A 25203-nucleotide genomic window follows, 5' to 3' on the forward strand; every position below is an offset into this window, starting at 1 on the left:
ACTATATACCTGGAATTAAGAAAAACATTTCTCTAGCAAAGGGAGTCATGTGGTACATACTTTAATTCCAGAATTTAGGAGAAAGAGGCAGTCAGATCTGAGTTGAAGACTGGCCAGCCTGGTCTACATAACAAGTTCCAGGCTTGCCAGGTTTGCCCAGGGAGATCCTGTCTCAAAAGTATGGGGGTTGAAAGTGGACAAGTTCAACAAGTTTCTCAAGGGCAGAGTTCCCAAAATTCTTAGAATGTCGACTGGGACATTGGTAAAACTAACAGTTCTGATCCCCACAGAAGACCTACTGGATTAGGCTTGGGGGGGTGGGGTGGGTGTAAGGCTTTTGTCTAGATCCACATCTCACTTTTGAACTCTCTCCAGAACATCCTAGGGATGGCATGCAGCTCAGCGGTAGAATATTACCGGGCACGAGGTCCCAGGGCTGCACACAAAAGCATGCTATTATAAAGAACTCTGGGGTGTGGCTGGCTGGTCAAAGTGCTTGCTGAGGAAGTCTGATGTCCTGAGGTTGATCCTCAGAGCCACAGGGTAGTAGAGAGCTCTGGAAAGTTGTCTCTGACATGGGCACCATGGTATGTGAGAACGTGCGTGTGCACGTGTGTGTACATGTGTGTGTGGGTTGAGCACACACATTTGTGTGTGCGTGTGTATGAGTGCACATGTGAGCATGAATCACATATGTGTGATGTGCAGTGGGGAGACAGGCACATGTGTACAGGTTAGAAGACAACTCTGTGAGGTCCACTCTTCTGCCTCTACAGGGGCCACTGGAGATGGACCTCAGGCACCAGGCCTGAGGAGCCACATACGCCCTTTAATGGCTTCACCTACATTATGAGCATTCAGAGTGCAGGGGTAGGGGGATGAATCCTTAGTTTCTGTTAGGAAGAAACTGGCTTGCATGACTGGCTTACATGAAAACTGCTGGCCCTAATAAGTAAATAAGTATACAATCAGTTTGCAGTTTTCGAGACATTAAACATTTTATATATTTTTCTTTCAAGTTTTGAAAAGTCAAATAAGTAAGTACATGAACTGGTTTTCTCAGGAGCCTGAACAATATAGAATTTAAATGAAGTCATGCTGCCCGGCGGTGGTGGCGCACACCCTTAATCCCAGCAGAGGCAGGCAGATCTCTGTGAGTTCAAGGCCAGCCTGGTCTACTGAATCAGTTCCAGGGCAGGCTCCAAGCTACAGAGAAACCCTGTCTGGTGGGGGATGGGGGATGAAGTCACCAGCTCTTCAGCCTATACTCAACACACAAAACAAAGTGTTGTTTCTGGAAACAGAGCCTCCCTTAATCTGATGTCAAGAGACAAGGTGATTGTTTTTCTCAGCAGGACTCTGGGCTAAGGTTTCTCCTGGCCTTCATATCTGTGAAGGAAAAGGTGTCTGTGACGCTTCACTCCCAGAGAAAGAAGAAAAGCCAAGAGGAGCATCCCCGTCTTCAAGAGAAGAAGGGTCAAAACACCTAAACCTGCTGGAGAGGGTTTTCAGAGATGATGCCGCAGGACGGGCGCTCTCCCGGGGCCCAGCTGGGGAGGAACAAAGAAGAAAGCCCTGGACACAGCCCATGGTCAGCTCTAGCTGCCTCCCTTTAGCGCCCAGAGATGCAGGCGGCGGGGCTGCTGCTGCTGCTGCTGCTGGGGCTGGCTTGCAGGGTGCATGGGCTCTGCTCGCCCTCGGTGTTCTACAGAGACTGCTGGATCCGCCGCTTCCCAGGGCTGCTCCTGAACCTAGAGGAGTCTCAGAGGCTGGGGGCCCAGTTCCTCAAGTACTACTCGGAGAACACGGGCCAGAAGTGCAGTCGGAGCTGCTGCCTCAGGAAGGATGGTGAGTGAGCTCAGGGCTGACTGAGCCCACGGGGGTGATGTTGGTGCACGAGGGGCAGGCAGAGGGAGGACCAGGGAGGCCCCTGAAGTCGGAGCACTAGGCCCAGGTAGAGGGGGAGTCCAGGGATCAGAGCCCAAGGCCCTGACAGAAGGGGAGGAAACAGGAGGACCCCAGGATGGGGGAAGCATTGGAGCAGGTGGTTTTGAATGAGATCTTTGTGACTCTGTAGAACCCAGGGCATCCTGCTGTCTTTGATAAAGTACTAAATGGATATGTATTTCTTCCAGGGGTAACTGGTTTTTTTCTCATAGACCAGCATTTCCATTAGGCCGGGTGCTATAGCCTACATCTATAATCCCAGCATTTAGGAGTTCCAGGTGAGCCTCAGCAACACTGCTGAGACCAGCCTGGACTATCTGAGACTGTGTCTCAAAACCAAAACAACAAGCAAACGAGCATAATGGATTTGCAATAATTTTCTTTTAAACTGTTATTATTAGTTTCTTTTAAAACTATCTTCTGAGAATTTCAATGTTTTGACCACAATCTCATCCCCACTCCTCCTTCAACTTTCCCCAATCTCCCACCACCGCCCAACTTCACATTCTCTTTTATAAAAAGATAATCTACTGAGTCCGATTTATGCTCTGACCATGGGCCACACCCTTAAAGAATACAGACCCTGCCTCCCACGGAGCCATCAACTGTCAATCACTCCTCAGTCAGGGGTTGGGGCTCATGAACTCCTTCCAGCTCCGTGCTGGATGTCGACTGGCTTGATCCCGGGTCTGTCTTGTACAGTTGTAAGTTCAGGAAGTGTTTCTCCTTGTTTGTTTGTGTAGCCCACTTTGAACTCACTTGTCAGTGGCGGCTGACCTTGAACTCTTGGTCCTCCATCTCCAATCCCAAGTGCTGGAATCATAGGCACACACTACCACATCTAGCTTAGTAATTTCTTCTTAATATAACTTTGAGGGTTTCAGCGTCGTGCCTGTTTTATAAGATCTCTCTTGGATCCATATGAAATATGAGGTACACTGGACAGGAAGATAGAATGCGTGTCATTCTACCTTCAAATTTCCCTAATAGATTCCTCTTCTCTATAATAAATGGCATTTAGATGTAAATATCAGCCATATACTCATATCAAAGCCTTCAAGGTCACAGCCACCTGAAACACGAAGACACTTTCATTTCTTTTGCAGTTTTTCCCTAGTTTTAAAGCTACCTGGAAAGACACAAGAGCAAAGGTGGAAAAGGGGACCAACACCCAAGGTTGTCATTTGACCCATGGACACTCACACACATGCATCCATGCACACACACATGCACGTTCACACAGATGCACACTCACACATGCACACTCACACACATGGATGTTCACATACATGCACGCTCACACATACACACACACACACACACACACACACACACACATACAATCCAGACCTGTCAGCACGACATACCTCAGCAGCCTGAGTCAGGGCAGGAAGGCAGGGCCCAGGCTTGTCACCCCCTATCCACACATGGAGAACAGATACACATGAAATCTAAGGTCCCCTCCTCTCCCTTTCTTGAAGCAGCCCAAGCTTCCCTAAACTCACAGCCCTGATCCTCCCACCTCGGCCTCCTGAAAGCTGAGACTGTATGTGGGCACCACATTCCTGGTTCTACAGAAACCACGGGAAAGGGCTGGAGAGACGTCTCAGTGGTTCAGAGCTCCCATTATTCCTGCAGAGGACCTGGTTGAGTTCCCAGCACCCACATCAGGTGGTTGTACCTCCAGCTCCAGGGAGCAGAGGTCTCTGTTTCCCACAGGTATCTACACACCTATGTCACAAATGTACGTAGTTAAAAAGTCAAAACAAATATTTCAGAAAAGAATTATTTCTTTTTTTTTTTTTTTTTGGTTGGTTTTTTTCGAGACAGGGTTTCTCTGTGGCTTTGGAGCCTGTCCTGGAACTAGCTCTGTAGACCAGGCTGGTCTCGAACTCACAGAGATCCGCCTGCCTCTGCCTCCCGAGTGCTGGGATTAAAGGCGTGCGCCACCATCGCCCGGCTAAAAGAATTATTTCTAATAAAAATAGCTTTCTATAAGCCAGATGTGGTGGCTGATGCCTGTAATTCCAGCACTCGGGAGGCTGAGGCAGGGAGATAGCCCGAAATTGTGGTTATCTACAGGCTATACAGTAAGAACTTACTTCAAAGAAAACAATATTGTTCTCTACCACATTGATGACTTTATCACAAATCTAAATATTAAATAAGAACCTTTTCAGTTTCTTTCTCTTAGAATGTCCTAGAACCATCCTCAGGGACTGTTTTTGCCACCCAGTATATTAACAAAACATTAATCACTCGTGTTAGATCACTTCTCCTCTGGAAAGGATAAGGAATGCAGAAACCCAAGGCTGTTCCAGAAGTGAGAGCGGAACTGTGGCTCCCCGTGGCTGACCCTCCTGAGAGGCAGATCAGGGCTCCACCACAATGTTCTCCGCATCTCACCCCCAAGCCCTGGCTTGCTTCAGGGGTACACGGTGTCTCTGTTATCTTGCTTTATTAAAGAGTGTGATGTCTCCGAGCCAGCAGACACATCCCATGGTCCTGAGGGCTCCGCTAGGGAGGCTGCGTTCCAGTGCAGGTTAGGGAGGCTGTGTTCCAAGCCATGCACTAGCACCTGACTTTGGGTTTCCAGAGACAGCACAGTGTCTTAAGGAGCAAGTCTAGAAAGGAGGCTGACATGGGTATGTGATATGCAATAGGCCCTGATAATCCCAGAGGTCAGCATCCTTCTCTTTACAACACCAATTAGGCTCCTGGGGTCAAGGTTTATACCCAGGTCCAGACCCTCGGGTGTCACATGATCCTCTCGCTCTACAATGAGCTGCATCTCCGCCACTCTGTCTATCCCTTGTCAGAGGTTACAACTTTCTTTTTATCTTCCTGCTTCCTCTCCTGGGCTCAGGACCTTAGCATTCAGAGAGCACGTTATGCCTGGAAACCAGACGGGTGCTTTCCAATGCTTTGTGTAGACAGCTGATGTTCTCATGCCCAAAAAATACTAAGACTAAAATAGAATGGTTCTTTGGGGTATGGTGGTGTGTGTCTTTAATTACAGCATGTAGAGGCGGGCAGATCTCTGTTAGAGCCAGCCAGCGTTACACAGTGAGTCCCTGTCTATAAATAATAAATAAATAATCAATCAGCCAATCAATCCATTTACAATCCCAGCACTGAGGCAGGAGGCCGCAAGGCCTGGATTCAGACTGGTTTACATAACAAGTTTCGGGCCAGTTTGAGTTATTTAATGAGATCCTATCTCAAAAAACCAAACACAAAGCTGGGCTGTGTGTTTGCATCACTTGGGAGGCAGATCTCTGTGAAAAACCCTGTCTTGATAAACAACCAACCAACAAACACATCTCAGGGATCCTCTGTGGAAGGGAATATATCAGAGAGAGCTTTAAAGTAAAGACTCTTTCCAAATAGGTGTATTATATAGTTTCAATTTTGCTTGTTTGTTTTTCGAGATAGGGCTTCTCTGTGTAATGGCCCTGGCCGTCCTGGAACTCTTCTTTGTAGACCAGGCTGGCCTCAAACTCACAGAGATCCACCTGCCTCTGCCCCCCGAGTGCTGGGATTAAAGATGTGTGTCACCACTGCCTGGCCCAGTTACAATAGTTTTTAAGCACAGCACAAGAATGGGCTAATTCAGTGTTCCAGAAAGAAATAGAAGTTCCTCAGAGCCCATCTGTCTAGCGGCAAAGCAAGCTGTGGTGGGTATGTCTGGGTATGTCCTTGTGATTCCAGCACTAGCTGGCTAAGGCAGGCCCATTACAGGCTGGAGACCCCCCGGGGTTACATAGCAAGGCTCTCTCCCTGCCACACACATACCTACTGATGGAGCCAGGACCCTATGCAGATGCCCTTGGCCTTTACAGTTTCCTGTAACGTGGCCGTCTTCTTCCATGATCCCATCCATGACAATGTCAACTGCCTCCACGTCCACTGCCCAACATTGGAGAGCTGCATCCTGGAGCCGGGGACCAGTGCCATTCTGTACAACATAACAACAGGTAAGGACTCTGCCTCACGAGGCTTCGGGACCAAGTGCTGGTACCCTGAAAGGGCTCGCAGCCTTGACACTGGCTGGCAGCACCAGGCTTAAGTCCCCAGACTGTAGTGTTCCAGCGGAGCATAGCCCAGGGTGAGTGGTGGGGGTGGGGAAGCAAGGAGCAGAGATCAGGGTTTGGGTTCTGAGCCTGCTCAGAGATGATGCCAGGTGTCCCAGGGGAAGTGTCTGACAGGACACTGGAAAAACAAGTTCCGTGCCTGAAAGAAAAAGACACGGTAACACGTGTTCAGGGCCATCAGCACAGTGGGGACAGGTGTAGAATTTCGGGGGGAACAGCACAGGGAACACGTCACTGAAGACTAAGGATGGTGTCCGAGTTTGCTTTCTGTTGCAGTGATAAACGCATCAAAAGTGGTTTGTAGAGTATTTGAGTGACGGGTCCTGCACAGGCTTGGGTATTTGAATGCTAGGTTCCCAGTTGGTGCTCCTGGGAGGCTCAGATGGTACAGCCATGCTGGAAGCGTGTGGCTGGGTGCAGGCTGTGAGATCAGATGGCCTTGCCTTACTCCCAGTGCTCTCTGCACCACACTTGCATCTGAAGATGTGAGCTCGGTTTCCTCTGACCACCATGCCTGCAGTCATGATGCGCTCTTTTCTAATTTTTTTTTAATCTTTATTCTGTATGCATTGGTGTTTTGCCTGTATGCATGTCTGTGTAATAATGTTGGAACTGGAGTTATAGACAGTTGTGAGCTGCCACTTGGGTGCTGGGAACTGAACTTGGGTCCTCTAAAAGAACAATCAGTGCGCTTAACCAGCGAGCCATCTCTCCAGCCCCCACGGTGCACTCTTACTTCCGGAACCACAAGCTAAGATAAACTCCTTTTGGAAGTCGCTTTTGGTATTTTCTCACATCAACAGGAAAGCAGCTAAGTGTTGTGTGTGTGGGTTGTCTCATCTTATAATCCTTATTTATTTTTGGTTTTTGTAGCCCTGGCTGTCCTGGAACTCACAGAGATCCACTTGCCTCTGCCTCCCAAGTGCTGGGATGAAAGGTGTGCACCACCACCACCACTTTACAACCCTATGACTCCCAGCTCACAACCCATCACTAAGGGAAGTCAGGGGAGGGGGGAAGGAGGGAGCACTTAGCAGCCTCCTCTCTTGCTTGTTCCCAGGCTTGAGCTCAGCTAGCTTTTTATACAGCCTGGCTCTACATTGGCTGAGCCCTTCTGCATCAGCCGCCAAACATCCCACAGACACGCCCACATGCCAATCTGAGGGGGGCTAATTCCTAAGTGGAACTAGGCACTGCTGAGCAGCTCCGTCTTCCCAGGATGTTGATGTCAGAAACTAGCCAAGAAGATGGGACTGTGGCACCTACAAACCAGCCAAGGGTAAAGGGAGGCAGGCAGTCTGAGGACAAGTGACAGGACACAAGTGACCAGGAAGTCAGAAGTCACTGCCTTATGTCTTACAAAATGATGGGGGTGAAACATCACAGAGGCCCAAGTTAGAGAGGGGAGGGGAGTGAGGGAAGCGGACCACAGTACTCCCTGGCTGGGGTGCTGGAAAGCTACAGACTTTGTACTTTCCTCTCCCCCTGAAGACAAGTGTTTGGGCATTCCTAACAGAAAAGTGAGGATACAAAACCCAAACAAGGGGGGTGTAGCTGCTGGTTTCCCCCTTCCCTGCTTTGCCAGCTCAAAGTGGCATATGGTATTCCCCACGGCTGCTGGCAGCATGAGGACCCTGGCACAAAGCCTTCTTTGTACACAAAGCCTTCTCAGCACAGCCATATTTGTCCACAGCAGTGTGTCCCTGGACGGATAAACTCGGCACTCAGCCTGCTCTGAACCTCAGGCCTGTGGAGCTAGAGCTGGAATTTGACTCCGTTCAGGGACCCAGTGAGGTAAAGCCTCAGGGCTTCCAGACTGTGCTTAAGGCCGCCTCACTGAAACTAAGCCTAATATATTGTATTAACTGAAAATTTCTGAAACTTTAAAATAAATAAAAAGTAGCCTTTAAAAAAAATTAATAATTAAGTGATCTCATTTATCTTTCAGGCATAGATCCAGATCTGCTGGTTTTTGAGCACCCATCCCCCACACACCTGGACTCCCGCTCCTCGTCTGAATGGTGGGAGAGACTGCGGATCCTAAAAGCTCTGGACATAGCTAACGCAGGGCTCCACACGGAGGGAACACAGCACGTGCTGCCGCCCACGGAGGCTACTGTGTCAGCCACACATCAAGATCAAAGTGCACACACTGGGATCAGCTACTCCAGGAAGCCGACCACAGATCTGGGGATGAGATTCATTGCTGTGAACACGTCCACCGCTACCGAGGTCAGCAAGGCATCACGGAGCACAGACTTCACCCGCAGTCCAGACAACCTGACCGTTTCTCCATTCTTAGGACCCACAGACACAAAAGCATCCCAGGAGCCCAGTCACTCCCGACTCAACGTTAGCAAGCAATCACTGAACAAAACCAAGGGGTCCCACAGTGGCAACCTCACATCTGAGGACGAAGCGTCCCAGGGTGGAGCTTCAGGGACAGCAGGGGCCTGGCTGGCTTCTGTGACCCTGGGTGCTGCCATTGCCTGCCTCTGCTGCTGTGTGGTCATGGGGGCATCTAGGTACCGCGGAGAGCAGCAGGGCTGGCATCGCCTGAGGCAGCAGAGGTCAGGATAACACATTGGAGGAGTTCCTCAAGGCCAGAGCCAGGTGTTGTCAGAAAACAGCATTTGCGTTCAAAAATAAAGCTGTCCTACCAACTGGCCAAGGCTTGGTAAAATTGTCTACTTTCCTGGTGATTTCCACTTCCTGAATTGAGAGAGAGGAGGGGAAGGGAGGGGAAGAGATCACAAGTTGGATGAGATGGCACATATGATCCCAGCACTCTGAAGATGAGGCAGGATCAGATGTGACTTTAAGGCCAGTCGGGTGTAAATGAGACTCTGTCTTTATAAGACGGGATGGGAGAGGGGAAAGGGAGGGAAAAAAGAGGGCACCTCAGAAGTCAGCGCTCAGTAACAGGGTGACAAAAACAGATGAGGTCGGGAAAGATGAGCTCGGGCATCGACTTCGCTGCAAGCAAACGCTTCCTGCTTTCAGGGTCAACTGATCAGGGCTTCAATCCCTGGGATCCACAGGGGAAAGGAGAGCAAACTCCACAAGAGTACTATAGCATGCATGCACACACGTACATACGCATGCATACACACCCACAAACAATAATAAATGTAACAGAACAGCCACCATATGAGAACTCCACCAAGAGTACTGTGGCATATACACACAAAAAATGTACACATATAATAAATAACAAATGTATACACACAATAATAAATGCACATACAATAATAAATGTAAGACACCCACCATATGATTAAAAATTAAACTTAATGAAAGAAAAATTAAAGTGTCTAAAAGAACAAACTGTCCAGTGGCTTAAAAGACGTCTTTCTCTTTCCCCAGTGCTGACACTGGATAGGAAGCAGCAATTCCTTTTAACATATATTATTCATATATTTAATGTGTATTAATATTATTTATATATTATATATATATATGGCCAGAGAGATGGTTTAGTGGGTCAAAGTGCTTGTCTGACCACTGACTTTTCAACCCTTGAGACCCACAATAGAAGAAACACCTCCCAGAAAGCTGTTGTCTGGCCTCCATCCAGACTCTAGCAAGCCCCCCCCCAACACATGCATGCACACTCACACACCCAGGCATGTGCACACACATTCACAAATGTATGTAAAAAATTCTCTACCAGCGGAGTATCAAGCAAAAAGAAAAATCTGACTTAAAAACTTATCTTGACTTGTTAATGATTCAAAATATTAGGCTTTTAAAGCCCATCGATTTCTTTGCTAATGCATTATAAAGTTCCACATCAATTGCGGGAAGAAGATCCAGATTTAAATTACCATAAGCTCTGTTTAAGTATATGTGTGGTGGCACTGCTGGGATTCTACCCCCTAAAATCATATTTAAAGAAGTAATTCAAGAAACTTGTGTCTAGAGATCATCGGAATTGTCTCTTTTAAAGTCATCCACACTTTTTGCTCCGTATGTTTTTTGAGACAGTTTCTCTCTGAAGCCCTGGCTGTCCTGGAACTCACTCTAGACCAGGCTGGCCTCGCTCTGCCTCCCAAGTGCTGGGATCAAAGTTGTGCATCACCATCGCCCAACCCCATTTTTTGCTGTTTTGAGAGGGTCTTGACGTGTAGCAGAGAATGACCTTGGACTCCTGGTTACCAAGTGCCGAGACTAAGGCATGTGTGAGCATGCCCAGCTTCAAATGGACTTTTAATTCGTATGAATTGCTTAGGGATTTTCCAACACAGTAGAGGTACAAAGGATGTTCCTCCTGGGGTTTCTCGCAACATGAATCATTTCTTGAAGAATCTCAGAAATGACTATAATTTGAAAGAAAAAAAAACCCTATTTACCTTTATAAGGAAACGAATGCACCCAACCCTGCTCCCTTTAGATAGCCCGAGAGCCAATACAGACCAGAGACGGCAAGAGGCCAACACGCTCAGCTAGAGACGGCTAGTAACACAGGTAAGTTCTCACCATTCCACAATCCTGACTCCTCAGGTCAACCTGAACTGGCCGAACAGTTAAAGCAAGAGCTCCAAGACTGTCCTCACTTCTGACCCAAATGCAAGTTCTGGTGTTTGCAAAACCACCCCAGGCTGAACAGTCCTGGAACTCAGGACTTGTCCTTCAGGGAAAGGATGCAGTTTAAGTGGCCCAGGGGAAGGGCTGAGTCCAGAAGTTCTGAGTGTGAGCCTCAAAGGTCCCCTCCCTCTGTGCAGTCAAGTCACACCACTGTTCCCGTGTGATAGCTGCACAGAAAATCACAGCCAGCACACCCCTACTTCCCTCAGCACTGCACCAGCGGACGGCACTATGAATGTCCCCTAACCTGTGCCCCTCCTGGGAGCTGGAAAGCCCCAACCACACACTGCAGCGCACAGAAGTCTGACAAAGACAATATTCTTAAATATTCCCCCATTTATATCAAACCAGCGACAACATACACCACAAAATTGATATAGCGACTTTACTGCAGACTTCACGCCAGATTTAACAATCTCTTCACGGACTCTTTGTACTGAGTGAGGTTTGCCTCGTTCTCGCCCTCGTTCTTCAGCCGAACAACGGACTTCCGGTAATCCTCAACCTCTCTGGTTCCCAGCAGCTCGTCCCTGCTCGGTGCCACACCGCTCTCCGCAGCTCTCATCTGCAGCAGGGTTCGGAGAGCGTTGTTCTCCGAGGAGCTATTTTCCCACACGTACTCTTCCATGTCTTCCTCTGTCTTATTTTTTTCCCATTCTTCAGTTTTCTGAAAGAAAAAGAAAAGTTGAGAACTCCAGGAAATGCTATCAAATGATAAAGCTCCCCTGCTTGCTGGTCCCGGGCCCGTCTACACTATGCAATGTCAGGCCAGCCTCAGCCTCGGGAAGGCCACACTCATCCACGGACACCAGCTCCAGCTTCACATACGCACTGCTCCGCCCACAGGCGCCTCTCATCAGACAGAACGCTCTCTGGCAGGCGGCTATCCCTAAGTTACCAGAGGTTCCCTTATGCAATCTCTGCTCTGGTGCTGTTCTGGGGGACGCAGTGGGACAGCCTGTCGGGCCTGAACCACAGCCCATCAACGACTCCCCACAGCTACAGGTGGCCTTGAACTTCTGATTTCTGCTGCTGCCTCCCAGAGTTAGGACTGCGGGTGTCTGATGCCAGACCACTGATATCTCACCTTACTAATGTATTATCTTTCTGACGTGACGGGGAAGATAAAGCCCATGATAGTTAAATCAGGAAGTGGGCAACACATCTGGATGCATGCACACACACACACACACACACACACACGAAAGCTTCACATCGTCCAGAACTGTTGTTGCTGTTATGTTCTGATCTTGTATCGGCACTGGTGTTGTATTCCCTTGTCACCTAAGGCACCGGGCAGTGCAGACACAGTCAACTGGAAGCACCAAGAAGCTACAGTAGGCCAGGTGTGCTTATGCCCACCTTCAATTCCCACACTCAGGTGAGACAGGCCAGCCAGGGCTACATGGTGAGACCACCACGTAAAAATAACAACAGAAGCTGCTCCATCCCTTCCAGGCTTTGTCCTATTTTTTTTAGGAAGCACATCTCTTTGAAATAGTCTCTATTTAAGAAGCACAAATACAAAATCTTACAAAAGCTACTTCTTAAAAAAAAAAAAAAGCAAATTTCATTGTCTCTTCCTTCCTTGTCCTTCTCTCTGGTCTTGAACCTGCAAACTTGTCTCAGGTGTCCAGGTGCTGGGATATGAGTGTGTGCTGTCCGACCTAGCTCCAACTGCTACTTTAAAACAAGATGCAGCAGGTCACAGCAGGTGCAACTGAAGAAAACCAGGTTTGCAGCCACCCCAGAAGCTACACTGCAGATCAGACCCCACGAGGACTACACAGGTATGAACTGCAAGAACATGGAAGGGGCCTTCTGTAAACTCAGCGGCCACTTCCTTCCTCAGAACACTTCCGATTCTCACATTAAGAGTGGAGTTCGCTTTATTCAAAGGGACCCTGATGCTGAGGTATAAACCAGGGCTTGCAAGCCAGACCAGATTTGGGGAGCTACATGAACAACTGGCTTTAGTTCTGGGATGCTTATAAGATGCTGCAAGTCAGGACCAGGCTTCTAACAAGCACAGTGAAATCTCCTGTAATCTCACGGTGCGGAGGAGTCAAAGTCCTCCTGCCTGCTGGATCATGAAGCTGTTAGCAGAAGGCCAAGGCCAGCCTGGGCTCACAGTCAGATAGCAAACAATGAATGGACTGGAGCGGTGGCTCGGTGGTTAGAGACACACACAGCTCTTCTAGATGGCCTGAGTCTGGTTCTCAGCACCCATACACAGGAGCTCACAAGAGTCTGAAACACAACTCCTGAGAAGGACACCCACCTCTGAGGTTCAAGGACACTGCATTTATACGCACACCCCCATGCAGACACACCCAAACACACACAAGAAACACCCAAACACAGACATATCCATACACAGACACACCCATACATACATACACCCACACCAATACACAGACATACCCGCACACAGACACACATATACACACAGACATACATACCCAAACACAGACATACCCACACAGACAAACTCACACCCATACACACAGACACAATTTAAGATAAAGCCTTTTTAAAATATGAAAGAAAAGACAGCATTTGGCACACAATAAACAAACAACACCAACAGAAAGAAAATGTTAATAATCACAGGACAATCACAGGATGGCCTCAAACTCATGGCAATCCACCTGGCTCCAGCTCCCAAGTTACAGAGTCAACTGGAACACTTAACTCATTCATACTCATTCTGAAGGAAATCCTAGATAGTACATCATGTCATTGGCAATAGTGCAGTATTTTTCTTAACCCCATGACAAAAGATATTTTAACAGTTATAAGGTCAACGCCATTATTACTTTGGTCTAAGTTCACAACAGCCTGACCTAAGCCAGCCTTCACTCAATCCACCAGCAGGCAGTGTGCTGTGTGCAAATCCTGGTTCACAGGTGGGAATCCTCCTGCCTGCATAGCCACAGTGGCAGGAAAAGCCAGGCTAAAGTAGCACACAGTGTCTGGAGCTGAAGGCAAGCAGAGAATTGACTCACAGTTTTAGCTTCCCCTCTCTCCTCCGCTACACAGGCCCTGAATTAACTTCATAACAGTCAAGGCCACGCTTTCAGCCCTGTAGGCTGAAAGGAAGTCGGTCCAGAAAGAAGATGAACAAAGCTGCCTCGGAGCAGCCAGGGCTTTGAAGAGCACAGCTGCAGGCTCCACTCCTGTCCTTTCCAATGTCCTGGGCACTCTCGTCTCTGTCTGCTTGGTGCTGTTATGGTCCCTCAGGAGCGTTCAACACCTTGAAGAGCAGGAAGAGGAGAGAGAAGAGAGGACAGACCCTGGGCAATGGCCTACCTGATGCAAGCACCTGAGCCGGAAGTAGACACACATAACAGGTTCCACCCACACACCGCCTGCACCCTCCCAAATAATTCTGAAGTAAGATTTCCTAATTTATGTAACTTAACAGGACCTCTGAATCATCATTTTTAAAAAAGATTTTTGCTTAACTTCAATGTCTTTTCAAAAATGTTCACTATATCATCAATGAACTTTAAATATAGGAGTTAAGAAGAAAGGGCCAGGGCCTGGGGACAGTTCAGTAGCCAAGAGCATTTGCAAGCATGAGACCTTGAGTTCAGACTTCCAGCACCATGTAAAAGCCAGGCATAGCTACTCAGCCCTAACCCCAGTAGTGAAGGACAGGGACAGGTGGATCCAAGAGCTCATTGGCCACTCAGTCTGTCTAAACAACAAGCTTCCTGTTCAGTGAGAATCCAAGTTTCAAGGAAGCAAGACTGATGGGATTCCTTTCTGTATATTATATGTTCTATTACCTTTGGTTAATAAAGAAGCTGCTCTGGCCTGTGGCAGGGCAGAATAGAGCCAGGCTGGAAGAAATAGAGAGTAGGCGGAGTCAAGGTAGACATTGGAGGAACCTTTCTAGTAACCCACACCCTCATGGCGGTACACAGATTAATAGAAATGGGTTAATTTAAGATATAAGAGCTAGCTAGGAATATGCCTAAGTCACTGGTCAAGCAGTGTTGTAATTAATATAGTTTCTGTGTGATTATTTGGATCAGGGTGGCCAGGAAATCAACATGCAGACTCCATTTACACAGGATAGAGTGTAATGGACTAGGTCACGGGACAATGCCTTCCTCTGACTCTGTGAATGTGTGGGTGTATACACCCGTGTGCACACACATGGACACGTGATAGTGGAAGGACAGCAATCCAGAATGACTTCTGACACAGCATCAGCAGGTCATAACTCATATACATTCTCACAGACAATGAGTTATCAAAAAGAAAAAGGAGAGAATCAGCTACAACTGCACTGGAGAGATGGTTCAGGGTTGAAGAGCTTGCTACTTTAGAGGACCCCAGTCCAATGGCCAGCACCTCATCAACTAGCTCAAAACCACCTGGAACTCCAGGGGATCCAATTCCTTCCTCCTGGTCTCTATGGGCACCTGCAATCACATACACATGCATGCACACAGGCACCTTAAAACAAACAAACAAACAAAAAACCCCAAACACTATGAAGCTAGGTGTGAGGCCAAAGGCCTGCAGTCCAGCAATGGAGAAGTTTGTATCCAAGTCTAGGCTGGGCTACTGAGTAAATCTGATCTCAAAAATACAAAATCAACCCGCCGACCACTGTTACAGCCTTCACTACCGCTGGGGTAGTCAGCTACCTGACACCCACCAACCACTGTTACAGCCCTGCACCAACACTGGGGTAGTCAGCTGTCTGACACCCACCGACCACTGTTACAGCCTGCACCAGCGCTGGGGTAGTCAGCTGTCTTGACACCCACCGACCACTGTTACAGCCTGTACCAGCACTGGGGTAGTTAGCTGTCTGACACCCACCAACCACTGTTATAGCCTGTACCAGCACTGGGGTAGTCAGCTGTCTGACACCCACCGACCAGTGTTACAGCCTGCACCAGCACTGGGGTAGTTAGCTGTCTGAGCTTCTTTCTCAGAAGCATTGCTGGAATGTACTGAATTTAAAGCATAAGTAGCATTCATATAAATTCTACACCACATCATACCACACAATCCATTACCACCCATATCACATACCACACAATCCCATACTACCCATATCACATAAAACCCATACCTGTTGCATGAGTTCTACTTGTTCTTAATAATAAACACCAGGAGCCAAATATCAGGGTAAATGCTGAAAGATCAGAGAGACCAAGGAACCAGTCACAGCCAACTCTTACCTTGCCAACTCCTCACTGAAAAAAAAAAAAGGAGCTCCAGATATTGGTGTTCTCATTACAACCTGAGGAAGGATTCAGGTAGTTCTCTTTATAAACTGAATTCTCTTGCTTTTCAGGGTATTTGTTGTTAACCTCAAAAATTACCGCAAGTTTTTTGCAAGGCTCACTTTCTGCCCATAAGTTGTCAATTTCATCATTAGTAAAAGGTCCTACAATTTCTGCTGGGTCTATTTGATGTGGGATTCCCCTCTGTATGCTGTGAATATGTTTTATTACCATTGGTTAATAAAGAAGCTGTTTTGGCCTATGGCAGGGCAAAATAGAACAAGTCAGGAAAACTAAACTGAAGCAGGGAGATAAAGAAGCTGAAAGGAAAATCAGAGAAATATCACCTTTCACGATAGCCACAAATAGCATAAAGTATCTTGGTGTAATACACTCCTCCTGGGTGAATCTGCTTCTTTTTTTTCTAGAGGTTTTAGGTGTGCTGTTAAGTATCTAATGTGAGCTTTCTCCGTTTTCTTTAGGTGGGCACTTAGTGCTATGAACTTTCCTCTTAGCACTGCTTTCAGTGTTCCATAGGTTTGGCTATGTTGTGTCTTCGTTTTCACTAAATTCAAGGAAGACTTTATTTCTTTCTTTATTCTTCCTTGACCCAAGGGTGGTTCAGTAGTTGACTGTTCAGTTTCCATGAGTTTGTAGGCTTTCTGGGGGTAGTATTATTGTTAAATTCTAGCTTTACTTCATGGTGCTCTGGTAAGACACAGGTGGTTACTCCAATTTTTTTGTATCTGTGGATATTTGCTTTGTTACCGAATATGTGATCAATTTTCAAGAAGGTTCCATGAGGTGCTGAGAAGGTATATTCTTTCCTGTTTGGCTGGAATGTTCTATAGATGTCTGTTAAGTCCATTTGATTCATTACATGTTAGTTCTCTTATTTCTCTGTTAAGTTTCTGTCTGGTTGATCTGTTCATTGGCGACAGAGGAGTGTTGAAATCTATTAATGTGTGGGGATTGATGTGTGATTTGAGTTTTAGTAATGTTTCTTTTACATATGTGGGTGCTTTTATATTAGGGGCATAGATATTCAGAACTGAGACTTCATCTTGATGAACTGTTCCTGTTATGAGTATAAAGTGTCCTTCTCCATCTCTTCTGATTAATTTTAGTTTGAAATCAATTTTGTTAGATATTAGCATAGCCACACACGCTTGTTTCTCAGGTCTGTTTGATTGGAAAACCTTTTCCCAACCCTTTACTCTGAGGTAGTGTCTGTCTTTGAGGTTGAGGTGTGTTCCTTGTAAACAGCAGAATGCTGGATCCTGTTTTTGTATCCAATTCTCTTAACCTGTGCCTTTTTATAGGTGAATCGAGTCCATTGATATTAAGTGATATTAATGACCAGTGGTTGCTAACTCCCGATATTTTGTGGTGTAGTGTTTGTGTGTTTCCCTTCTTTGGGTTGTGTTGGTGGAGGGTTATCAGATGTCTGTGCTATTGTGGGTGTTGTCAGCTTCCTTGGGTTGAGGTTTTCCTTCCAGTACTTTCTGTAAAGCTGGGTTTGTGGATACGTATTGTTCAAATCTGTTTTTGTCATGGAATATCTTGTTTTCTCAATCAATGGTGAAAGAAAGCTTTGTGGGCATAGCAGTCTAGGCTTGCATCCATGGTCTCTTAGTGTCTGCAGCACATCTATCCAAGACCTTCTGGTTTTCATGGTTTCCAATGAGAAGTCAGGTGTAATTTTGGTAGGTTTCCCTTTATATGTTACCTGACCTTTTTCCTTTGCAGCTCTTAAAATTCTTTCTTTATTCTGTATGTTTTGTGTTTTGATTATTATATGGCAAGGGGCTGTTTTTGTTTTGTTTTTTGATTCAGTCTATTTGGTGTTCTGTAAGCTTCTCGTACCTCCATGGGGATATCCTTCTTTAGGTTGGGGAAGTTTTCTTCTATAATTTTGTTGAATATATTTCTAGGCCTTTGAGCTGGAGTTCTTCTCCTTCTTCTACCCCTATTATTCATAGGTTTGGTCTTTTCATGGTATCCCAGATTTTCTGGATGTTTTGTGTTAAGAATTTGTTGGATTTGATGTTTTCTTTGTTCAATGAGTCTATTTCCTCTATAGTATCTTCAGCGCCTGAGATTCTTCTATCTCTTGTATTCTGTTGGTTATGCTTGTCTCTGTAATTCCTGTTCATTTATCCAGATTTTCCATATCCAGCCTTCCCTCAGTTTGTGTTTTATTACCTCCATTTCGGTCTTCAGGTCTTGAACTGTTTCCATTACCTGTTTGATTGCTTTTTCTTGGTTTTCTTGGGTATCTTTGAGGGATTTATTAATTTCTTCTAACTTTTTGTTTGTCTTCTCTTCCATTTCTTTTTTAAAAAAAAATATTTATTTATTTATTTATTATGTATACAATATTCTGTCTGTGTGTATGCCTGCAGGCCAGAAGGGGCACCAGACCCTATTACAGATGGTTGTGAGCCACCATGTGGTTGCCGGGAATTGAACTCAGGACCTTTGGAAGAGTAGGCAATGCTCTTAACCTCTGAGCCATCTCTCCAGTCCCCTCTCTTCCATTTCTTTAAGGGAGTTTCTCACTTCCTGTTTAAGAGTCCTCATCATTTTCATAATGTTACGTTTAAAGTCATTTTCTTCTACTTCTTCTGGGCTAGGGTGTTCAATTCTGTTGTGTGTTAGCTGAATTCTGGTGTTAGCATGTTGCTTTTCAGGATGTTGGGGGAATTCTTGCATTGGCACCTACCCATCTCTTCCTTCAAATGAGGCCCGTAATGTCTTGGCGTCTTCGCCCAATCTTTGCCTTGGCTGACTGAGTACTTGGGAGTTTTTCTTGGTCTGCCCTCTCTTAGGTCCCCTCAGCACTGGAGCAGGCTGTGTTGCAGAGTTCCAAGGAAAAGAGCGGGCTTGGGGACAAGGTGGGATGGGGTAAAGAAAGCCAGCAGCAGGAACACACCCCACTAGATGGCCAGAAAAGCTTAGGGAATTGGGGGGGGGGGCGTGGATTCTGTCTCCCTAGGAAGGTCCCAGAGAGTGGGACTTCTGGCTGTCCAGCCGTGTGGCCACCAACTTACCTCTCTGGTCCCTCCTATGATCAGTTTTAATAAGTTTTTCTAAACTTGTATATTAGCACTCAGATTAGCCAATATTTTTAGTAGTACAACAAAAATTATAAAACTGATAGTTTACAATTGATATTACATAAATCCCATCTAAATTAGTCATCCCCATTTTCAAACCGTCCAGCGTATTATCATACAGAGACCTAACTCCTCCGTTGTAATAGTGCTTCCCAATTTTTAATGTGGGAAAAACCTCTGTTTTAACTGACTCCCCCTTTAAGACTCCCCAGTTCTCACCAAACCTGCTTAGAGTGACAGTGAAATGTGAGGCACACCCCATCCAAGCGGAGAGCACACGCGGTGTACAGTCTGGCGGAAACAGCAGAGAGTAGCAGCCCAGCTCGCGACCCAGACCACGGGAGAGGGAGCCTGAAAAACGCACATGGGACTGTGCACAAGAAGCATGCGTGGCAGGAGTCGCCTCATGGCAGAGCCAGCAGTTTGGGTGGAGGAAGTCCTGTGGCATCTGGAGCCCAGGTGGCAGCTTGAGACTGCTGCAGGGCGGCTCCAACAGGAAAATCCAGCTCACTCAGAGGCTTGGAGAAAAAAGAAAAGAAAACCTAGCTGGTGGGGCGGCGACTCCAGCGGGAGCCCCTGTGTGCAGCTCTGGCATGTGACAAAGGCTGCAAAACCATAGGCAAGCGGCTTTTTCACGAATCTGTGCTCTAATGTTGGGCACCAATTGTGTGAATTCTAATTGGTCTTGATAATAAAAACCTGGAGTCAGCCATCAGGGTAAATGCTGAAAGACAGAGAGACAAAAGAGTCCGCCACAGCCGACTCTTGCTAACTCCTCAGCCAAAAAAGGGCCAAACTCCTGTCTCCTCCCGCCTTTCAGCCCTCTCTCCACTCAGCTTGTACAGAGCTCCAGACCTCAATGGTTAACTAGGGTGGCTAGCTCCACCCTCAGATCTGCAGGCAAGCTTTGTTAGCGCACCAACAAAATATCACCACACAGACTACTCCACACCATAGCACGCCACACTAGCCATACCACGTGAATTCCTTGAGTGATCAAGAATCCCACTATAAGCTAACCTCACCAGTGGCTGCCCTGCAGAGAACCTGAGTTTGTTTCCCAGGCACTCATACAGCAGCTCACAACTCTGAGTAATTCCAGTTCTAGGGATCTGATACCCTCTTCTGACCTCCAAGGACATCATGCATGCATGTGGTGCTCATAAACAGATGCAGGCAAACACTCATGCACATAAAATAAAAAAAAAAAAAGTAAAACTGGTGATTTAGGCAGAGCTAGGGCACATTATACTTATTTTAATACCTCCTCCATTTATATTCAATATAACATCTATGTGTATAACACACATATGCACAAATACACACACACAACCTCCCTCCTTTTTCTTTCTTCCTGCCTGAGCACAACCTCAGAAGCAACAACTTTCCATTCCATGTGACCCTATTTACCTTCCCAGCTGGCTCCATCATCCACTTACTAATTCACTCAATAAATTTTATGAGCCTTCGGCTGCGCCAGGCACTGTGCTCACCCAGAGCCTCATCCAATGGGAGGCCTGATGGTGAGCAGGCGCCCTGCAGAGGACCAGAACCCCAGCAGGGAGATGCACTCACAAAGGTCAGCAGTCAAGGAGAGACCGGAGGCAGGCGGGGCAAAGCAGCATGGACGCGGCCATGGCTACTAGGAGACTCGCTCCACACCGTGCACTGTCTCAGGGTTCACCACTATTCACTCACTGACCTCTCACACAGCCCTGTGAGTTACAGCTATTACCATCATCTGTTTTACAGACCAGGAAACTCAAGTCCAGAGCAATTAAATAATTTCCCCAAAACCACAATGGGCCTCCGTGGTGGAACAGCATGTTCTAAGGAACAGAGACCTGGTGGGAAGAATCTCAGCGCACAGGGATAACTTGACTTGAACCTAATATCTGTCTCCTTTGTAAGCACAAATTCAACACAGAGAACATGCTATGTAGTGAACGCAGGGTCAGCACACTCTGTAGTAACAGAAGTAGCTGCTGCCTACACAGATCTGCACCTCCTGCCGCTGTGTTCACAACTCTCGTTGACGAGGACAAGAATCACAGTAATATTCCACTATTCATGACTACAAGGACGCTGCTGTCTTACACGAGGGAAGGCAGTTTAACTGTTAAGAAAACTTCAGCTAGCAAGGTGGCTCAGCAGGTCAAGGTCCTTGCAAAGCCAAGCCTGAGGACCTGAGTTCAATCCCTGGGTCCATGTGCAAGGAAAGAACTGACTCCCACAGGTTATCCTTTGACTTCTACGGGGTACACGGCCACATGTGTGCCCCTCCTCTCAAACACACAAAGTAAACACTGTAATTTATAGCTATAAAACAGGGAATTTGAAAAAAAAATCTTAATAGATAAGAATATAAAAAAAAATATAAAAAAATCCTGTCAATTAGTTCAGCTGCCAAGGCTAAATTTTAAGTGCATACGTCAAGGAGTTCACGTCAATCTGGACCAGTTTTAAAAGCATTTCACTGAAGACTGTGTGTGCCAGACACTGTGCTAGATGCTGGGAAACAGGAGTGAGACTATCCTTGCCTCCTGAAGTTGGACAGCCAGTTCCCAGTAATGATATGGAGATTTATTATTGATTATAAAACCTTGGCCACAGCTCAGGCTTGTCACTAACTAGCTCTTACAACTTAAACCAACACATTTCTAATAATCTACATATTGCCACATGGCTCGTGACTTTACCTGTCCTCCAGCATGTCTGCCTTTCTCCTTCCCAGCATCCTGTGTCCAGCTGTCTCGCCTCTACCGCCTGTCTAGCTAATGGCCGTTCAGCTTTTTTTCAATATTCCCAAGTGCTTAGTAATCAAGAGTCTCAATGCTGAGAAGGATACACTACAGAGTTAGACTTGACATGAAGCCACGGGAAACCTATCATGAAGGGGTACGAGACAGAGACAAAATGGAAGGCAACGACGGGACCAATGAGGAGGCTGCGGCAGTGGTCCAGGTGAGGGGCAAGATGAACCACTGGGGCAGAAATGAAGGTGGGAAACAGCCACTAGACACAGGAAGCAGAGAACAGATTAGCTCTCAGGTGGTGTTTCGGCTCTCGGAGGGAAAGAAAAGCAGGGCTTAGCTCAGTGAGCAGCGGAGGAAAGGCCTTGCCTCGAGGCACCACTGATGCTTCCACCTGACATCCAAACCCCTGCCCACACTTGTGACAATGCTCTCAGCCCTGGCACTCGAGTACAAGAGCTCTCGTCGGAGAGGCTAGCCTTCTCATCGGCTTCCCATTCAATTATGAGACAATGAACATCAGGGCTCCCATCGGAAGGGCTGCAGAGCTTCTGAACCTGTGCTACGGAGTCAGAAGCTGCAGGACTGCACAGGTGAGGCTGACACAGACCCGGCTGGCAGAGGGTTATGGGCACAGGTGACAGACTCTGCAGAGACGGGCAAAGGGTAGTACATCCCAGGTTGTATTTCACCCCTGATCACCAAGGATGTTGGGAGTCAAAGAATAAATTCAGCTGCAGTTCAGGGCTGGGTTCCTCTGCTCTAGGTCTAAATTTCTCAGATAAGAAACAAGCAGTTGTAATAAAACAGCTTCCAGCCCTGTCTTTCAGGTCAGCACCAGGGTAAAGGGTGACCCATATTAAATGTTCTGTGCTAAAACAGAAAAAAAAAATGTTGCTTTGAAACACTTTCAAAACAGGGAGCTGCTCCTCTGTACTTCCTGGCTTACTTTGTTAAACCAAAGAAAGGACTTACTAGAAACAGTGGGGGTTGATGGTGGGAGGGACAAGGGGAGGGGAAGAAGGAGAGGACTTAGGTATTAAGACCACATGCCCTCCCCCACACACTTTTTTTTTTTTTGGTTTTTCAAGACAGGGTTTCTCTGTAGCTTTGGAGCCTGTCCTGGAACTAGCTCTGTAGACCAGGCTGGTCTCGAACTCACAGAGATCCGCCTGCCTCTGCCGCCCAAGTGCTGGGATTAAAGGCGTGCACGACCGACCACCAACTACCCAGCTACATCCCCTTTTCTAACCAACAGTGGAACTGGTTGGGAAGATGCTGATGGTGAGACCAACACCTAGGAGAGGAAATAACAGCTGAGCACCACGCCCGGCATCAGGCCCGGCACGAGAGCGCCCCAGCCTCTACTGCTTTTGTCACAGGGTCCCTCCTTATCGGATTCTCATCCCAAGTCAAGGCTGCACTGGGGCTAAGGTGACCAACAGGCCTGCAGAGACTCCAGCCGTGACCCTAAGAGAGGAGGGTCGGCAGGAACTGGACCTGTTCAGACCTCCTTTGCATGCTTCTAGTTCAACGCAGACTTCCTTCTTACTGCAAGTATTTACAGAAAGGTCCCCTTTACAGTGAACTCTCTTGTTGAGTGTAAAGCCATCTAACTTAGGGGTGGGGTTGTAGTTCAGCTAGCAGAAGGGCTGGGCTTGCTCCCAACACCTCACACAAATACCAGCTTGGAGACACCATGATTTTTAAAAGTAGGTGGTGTTTTGGCAATAAGACCATTGTGACCCCTAGGGAAAGAGCCTGGCAGCAGAGGCAGCTCAGGGTCAGCTCCCGGCCCCCACGGCCCCCTGGCCCTGCGCTGGCACTCAGCCTGCCTCTGTGCCAGGCCCTCAGTCTTCCTCCCCTTGTGGAGCACTAACACACATCAACTGCTCAGGGGAACAGCAGGTTCTGCAGTCAGTCAGTGAGCAGTTCAGATGCGTGCTCCAGCCCAACTTCAGGGTACAGAACTCTGTCAAGTCAAATGTAGGCTGCTCACAGGAATTCGTAATAAAGGTACTTGGAATTCTAGGAAAAAAAATTTCAATTTAGTATTTTTAACTAATTATTGCAGTTACTGAGAGTTCATAATTTGCCAGCTATTACAAAAAATTCTCTCCATTCTGAAGGAAAGCTAGTGGCCATGGAGGAAGTCACAGGACCAAGGCTAGAACCCAAGTCTGCATGGCTCCACATGTTGAAGGCTGAATCCACAGCACTTCAGACTGAAACAACACAGGTTAGCAGGTCTAAGGACACTGGGTCTAGCAAACACTCATCACCGCCAGCACTCAAAGGATGTTCTGTGAAGCCATGTTTTGTGACGTCTCCATTGACTGAGGATGATTGGCACCGCTATCGTTAACTTGTCTGACGGCTGCGCAGCAAACATCCTGATCCTAAAGTCTAGATGAGCACATTCCAGAAGCAGTCTCTAAAAAGCCAAGGGATAGTCACGTCTGCACACCAAGAGTCCAGAGGCCAGGCTACTGAGAACACAGCCCTGGACTGGGCAGGGGCTCAAATTGCTGGATCAAACACCAGGTGGCAACATCGGTTTCAAGTTTGAATTCCAAGTGGGTGAAGAAAAACAGAATTCAATTCAGTAAAACCTTCCCAGAGCCCAGCAAAGCTCCACAGTGCCTCAGCACCTCAGCGTGTCTTCCCTGATGCGGCCTGCTCAGGGAGGCTCGAGTGCCAATTTTAATACCGGAATTCTTTAATTACAGCTGTTTAAGACAGTTATGCATGGCTAGGTACTATGGCACCAAAGCCGTTAGTATGAAAGATGAAAGGCTTCTTGCATGAGCCCAGAGTACAGCCTTGCTGGATCGTATGTCACAGAACCACGGGAAGAAGCCGGCAAGTCAACTTCCACTGGATTTATGGGCGCCTGTCGTTTCCTCCTGCGAATTCACTTCACAAGCAGCTGGCAGAGTAAGTGACTCTAAACTGGCCGGCTTTATTGTTTGTTATTAACTCTTTCTGACAGCAGCTATGGACCTGCAGCTAATTCAAGCATGTTCTCGGTTCAAAGGGAACTTAATTATCTCAAGCCAATGGCAGTTCTCCATCCCTCGACAGGAAAGAGATTAACTGCTACCATAATGACATTCCCAAAGTTAGGATACAGAGCACAGAGGATCGCGGCAGAGAACCCTGCAGAGAAAAGAGCAGCAGGCTGGGTTTGTTACTAACCTTGCAATGAAGTTTTGTTTCCCTTCCACTTGCCACTCACTCCTGTTAAACCTCATCACTGTCAGTAGCAATGAAAACATATTGAGCAGTCTGGAAACGGTGGCTTGGGCTCACCTATCACCCCCAAGGGCCGCCACTAACGAGCAAGGAGAAGCTTCTCCCCTGGGTCCCCACTCAGAAACCACCACATCTCTCACTCGGTGAACTGAGGGCTTTTCCACCACTGCTTCCACTCTGCTGCATCCCTTAGAGC

The 25203-nt window shown here is 47.2% G+C and overlaps 2 protein-coding genes across 3 annotated transcripts in view; one reads left to right on the forward strand and one right to left on the reverse strand.

Annotated features, from left to right (window-relative positions):
- The first annotated feature begins 1625 nt into the window (after positions 1-1625).
- Mansc4 (MANSC domain containing 4) lies at positions 1626-8621 on the forward strand. Its single transcript, XM_057777509.1, has 3 exons — positions 1626-1848; positions 5790-5924; positions 7990-8621. Exons 1-3 carry the CDS (start codon positions 1626-1628, stop codon positions 8619-8621), a joined length of 990 nt encoding a protein of 329 aa, XP_057633492.1.
- Positions 8622-10999: 2378 nt separating this feature from the next.
- Mrps35 (mitochondrial ribosomal protein S35) overlaps positions 11000-25203 on the reverse strand; it is a 37165-nt gene continuing 22961 nt past the window's right edge. For both annotated transcript variants that reach the window (XM_057789189.1, XM_057789198.1), the window contains exon 8: positions 11000-11295. In XM_057789189.1, the coding sequence (XP_057645172.1) occupies positions 11026-11295 (270 nt within the window). In that variant the 3' untranslated portion in view covers positions 11000-11025. The remainder of the gene's footprint in view (positions 11296-25203) is intronic.

Source organism: Chionomys nivalis, chromosome 1 (assembly GCF_950005125.1).
Source record: "Chionomys nivalis chromosome 1, mChiNiv1.1, whole genome shotgun sequence".
In the NCBI taxonomy this organism is placed as follows: Eukaryota; Metazoa; Chordata; class Mammalia; order Rodentia; family Cricetidae; genus Chionomys; species Chionomys nivalis.

Bases quoted from the DNA above. Each gene is read 5' to 3' on its own strand.
- Mansc4 (XM_057777509.1), top strand. From the start codon at position 1,626: ATGCAGGCGGCGGGGCTGCTGCTGCTGCTGCTGCTGGGGCTGGCTTGC. The intron at 1,849-5,789 runs GTGAGTGAGCTC...TGGCCTTTACAG, and splicing joins CTGCTGCCTCAGGAAGGATG to TTTCCTGTAACGTGGCCGTC. The intron at 5,925-7,989 runs GTAAGGACTCTG...TTTATCTTTCAG, and splicing joins TCTGTACAACATAACAACAG to GCATAGATCCAGATCTGCTG.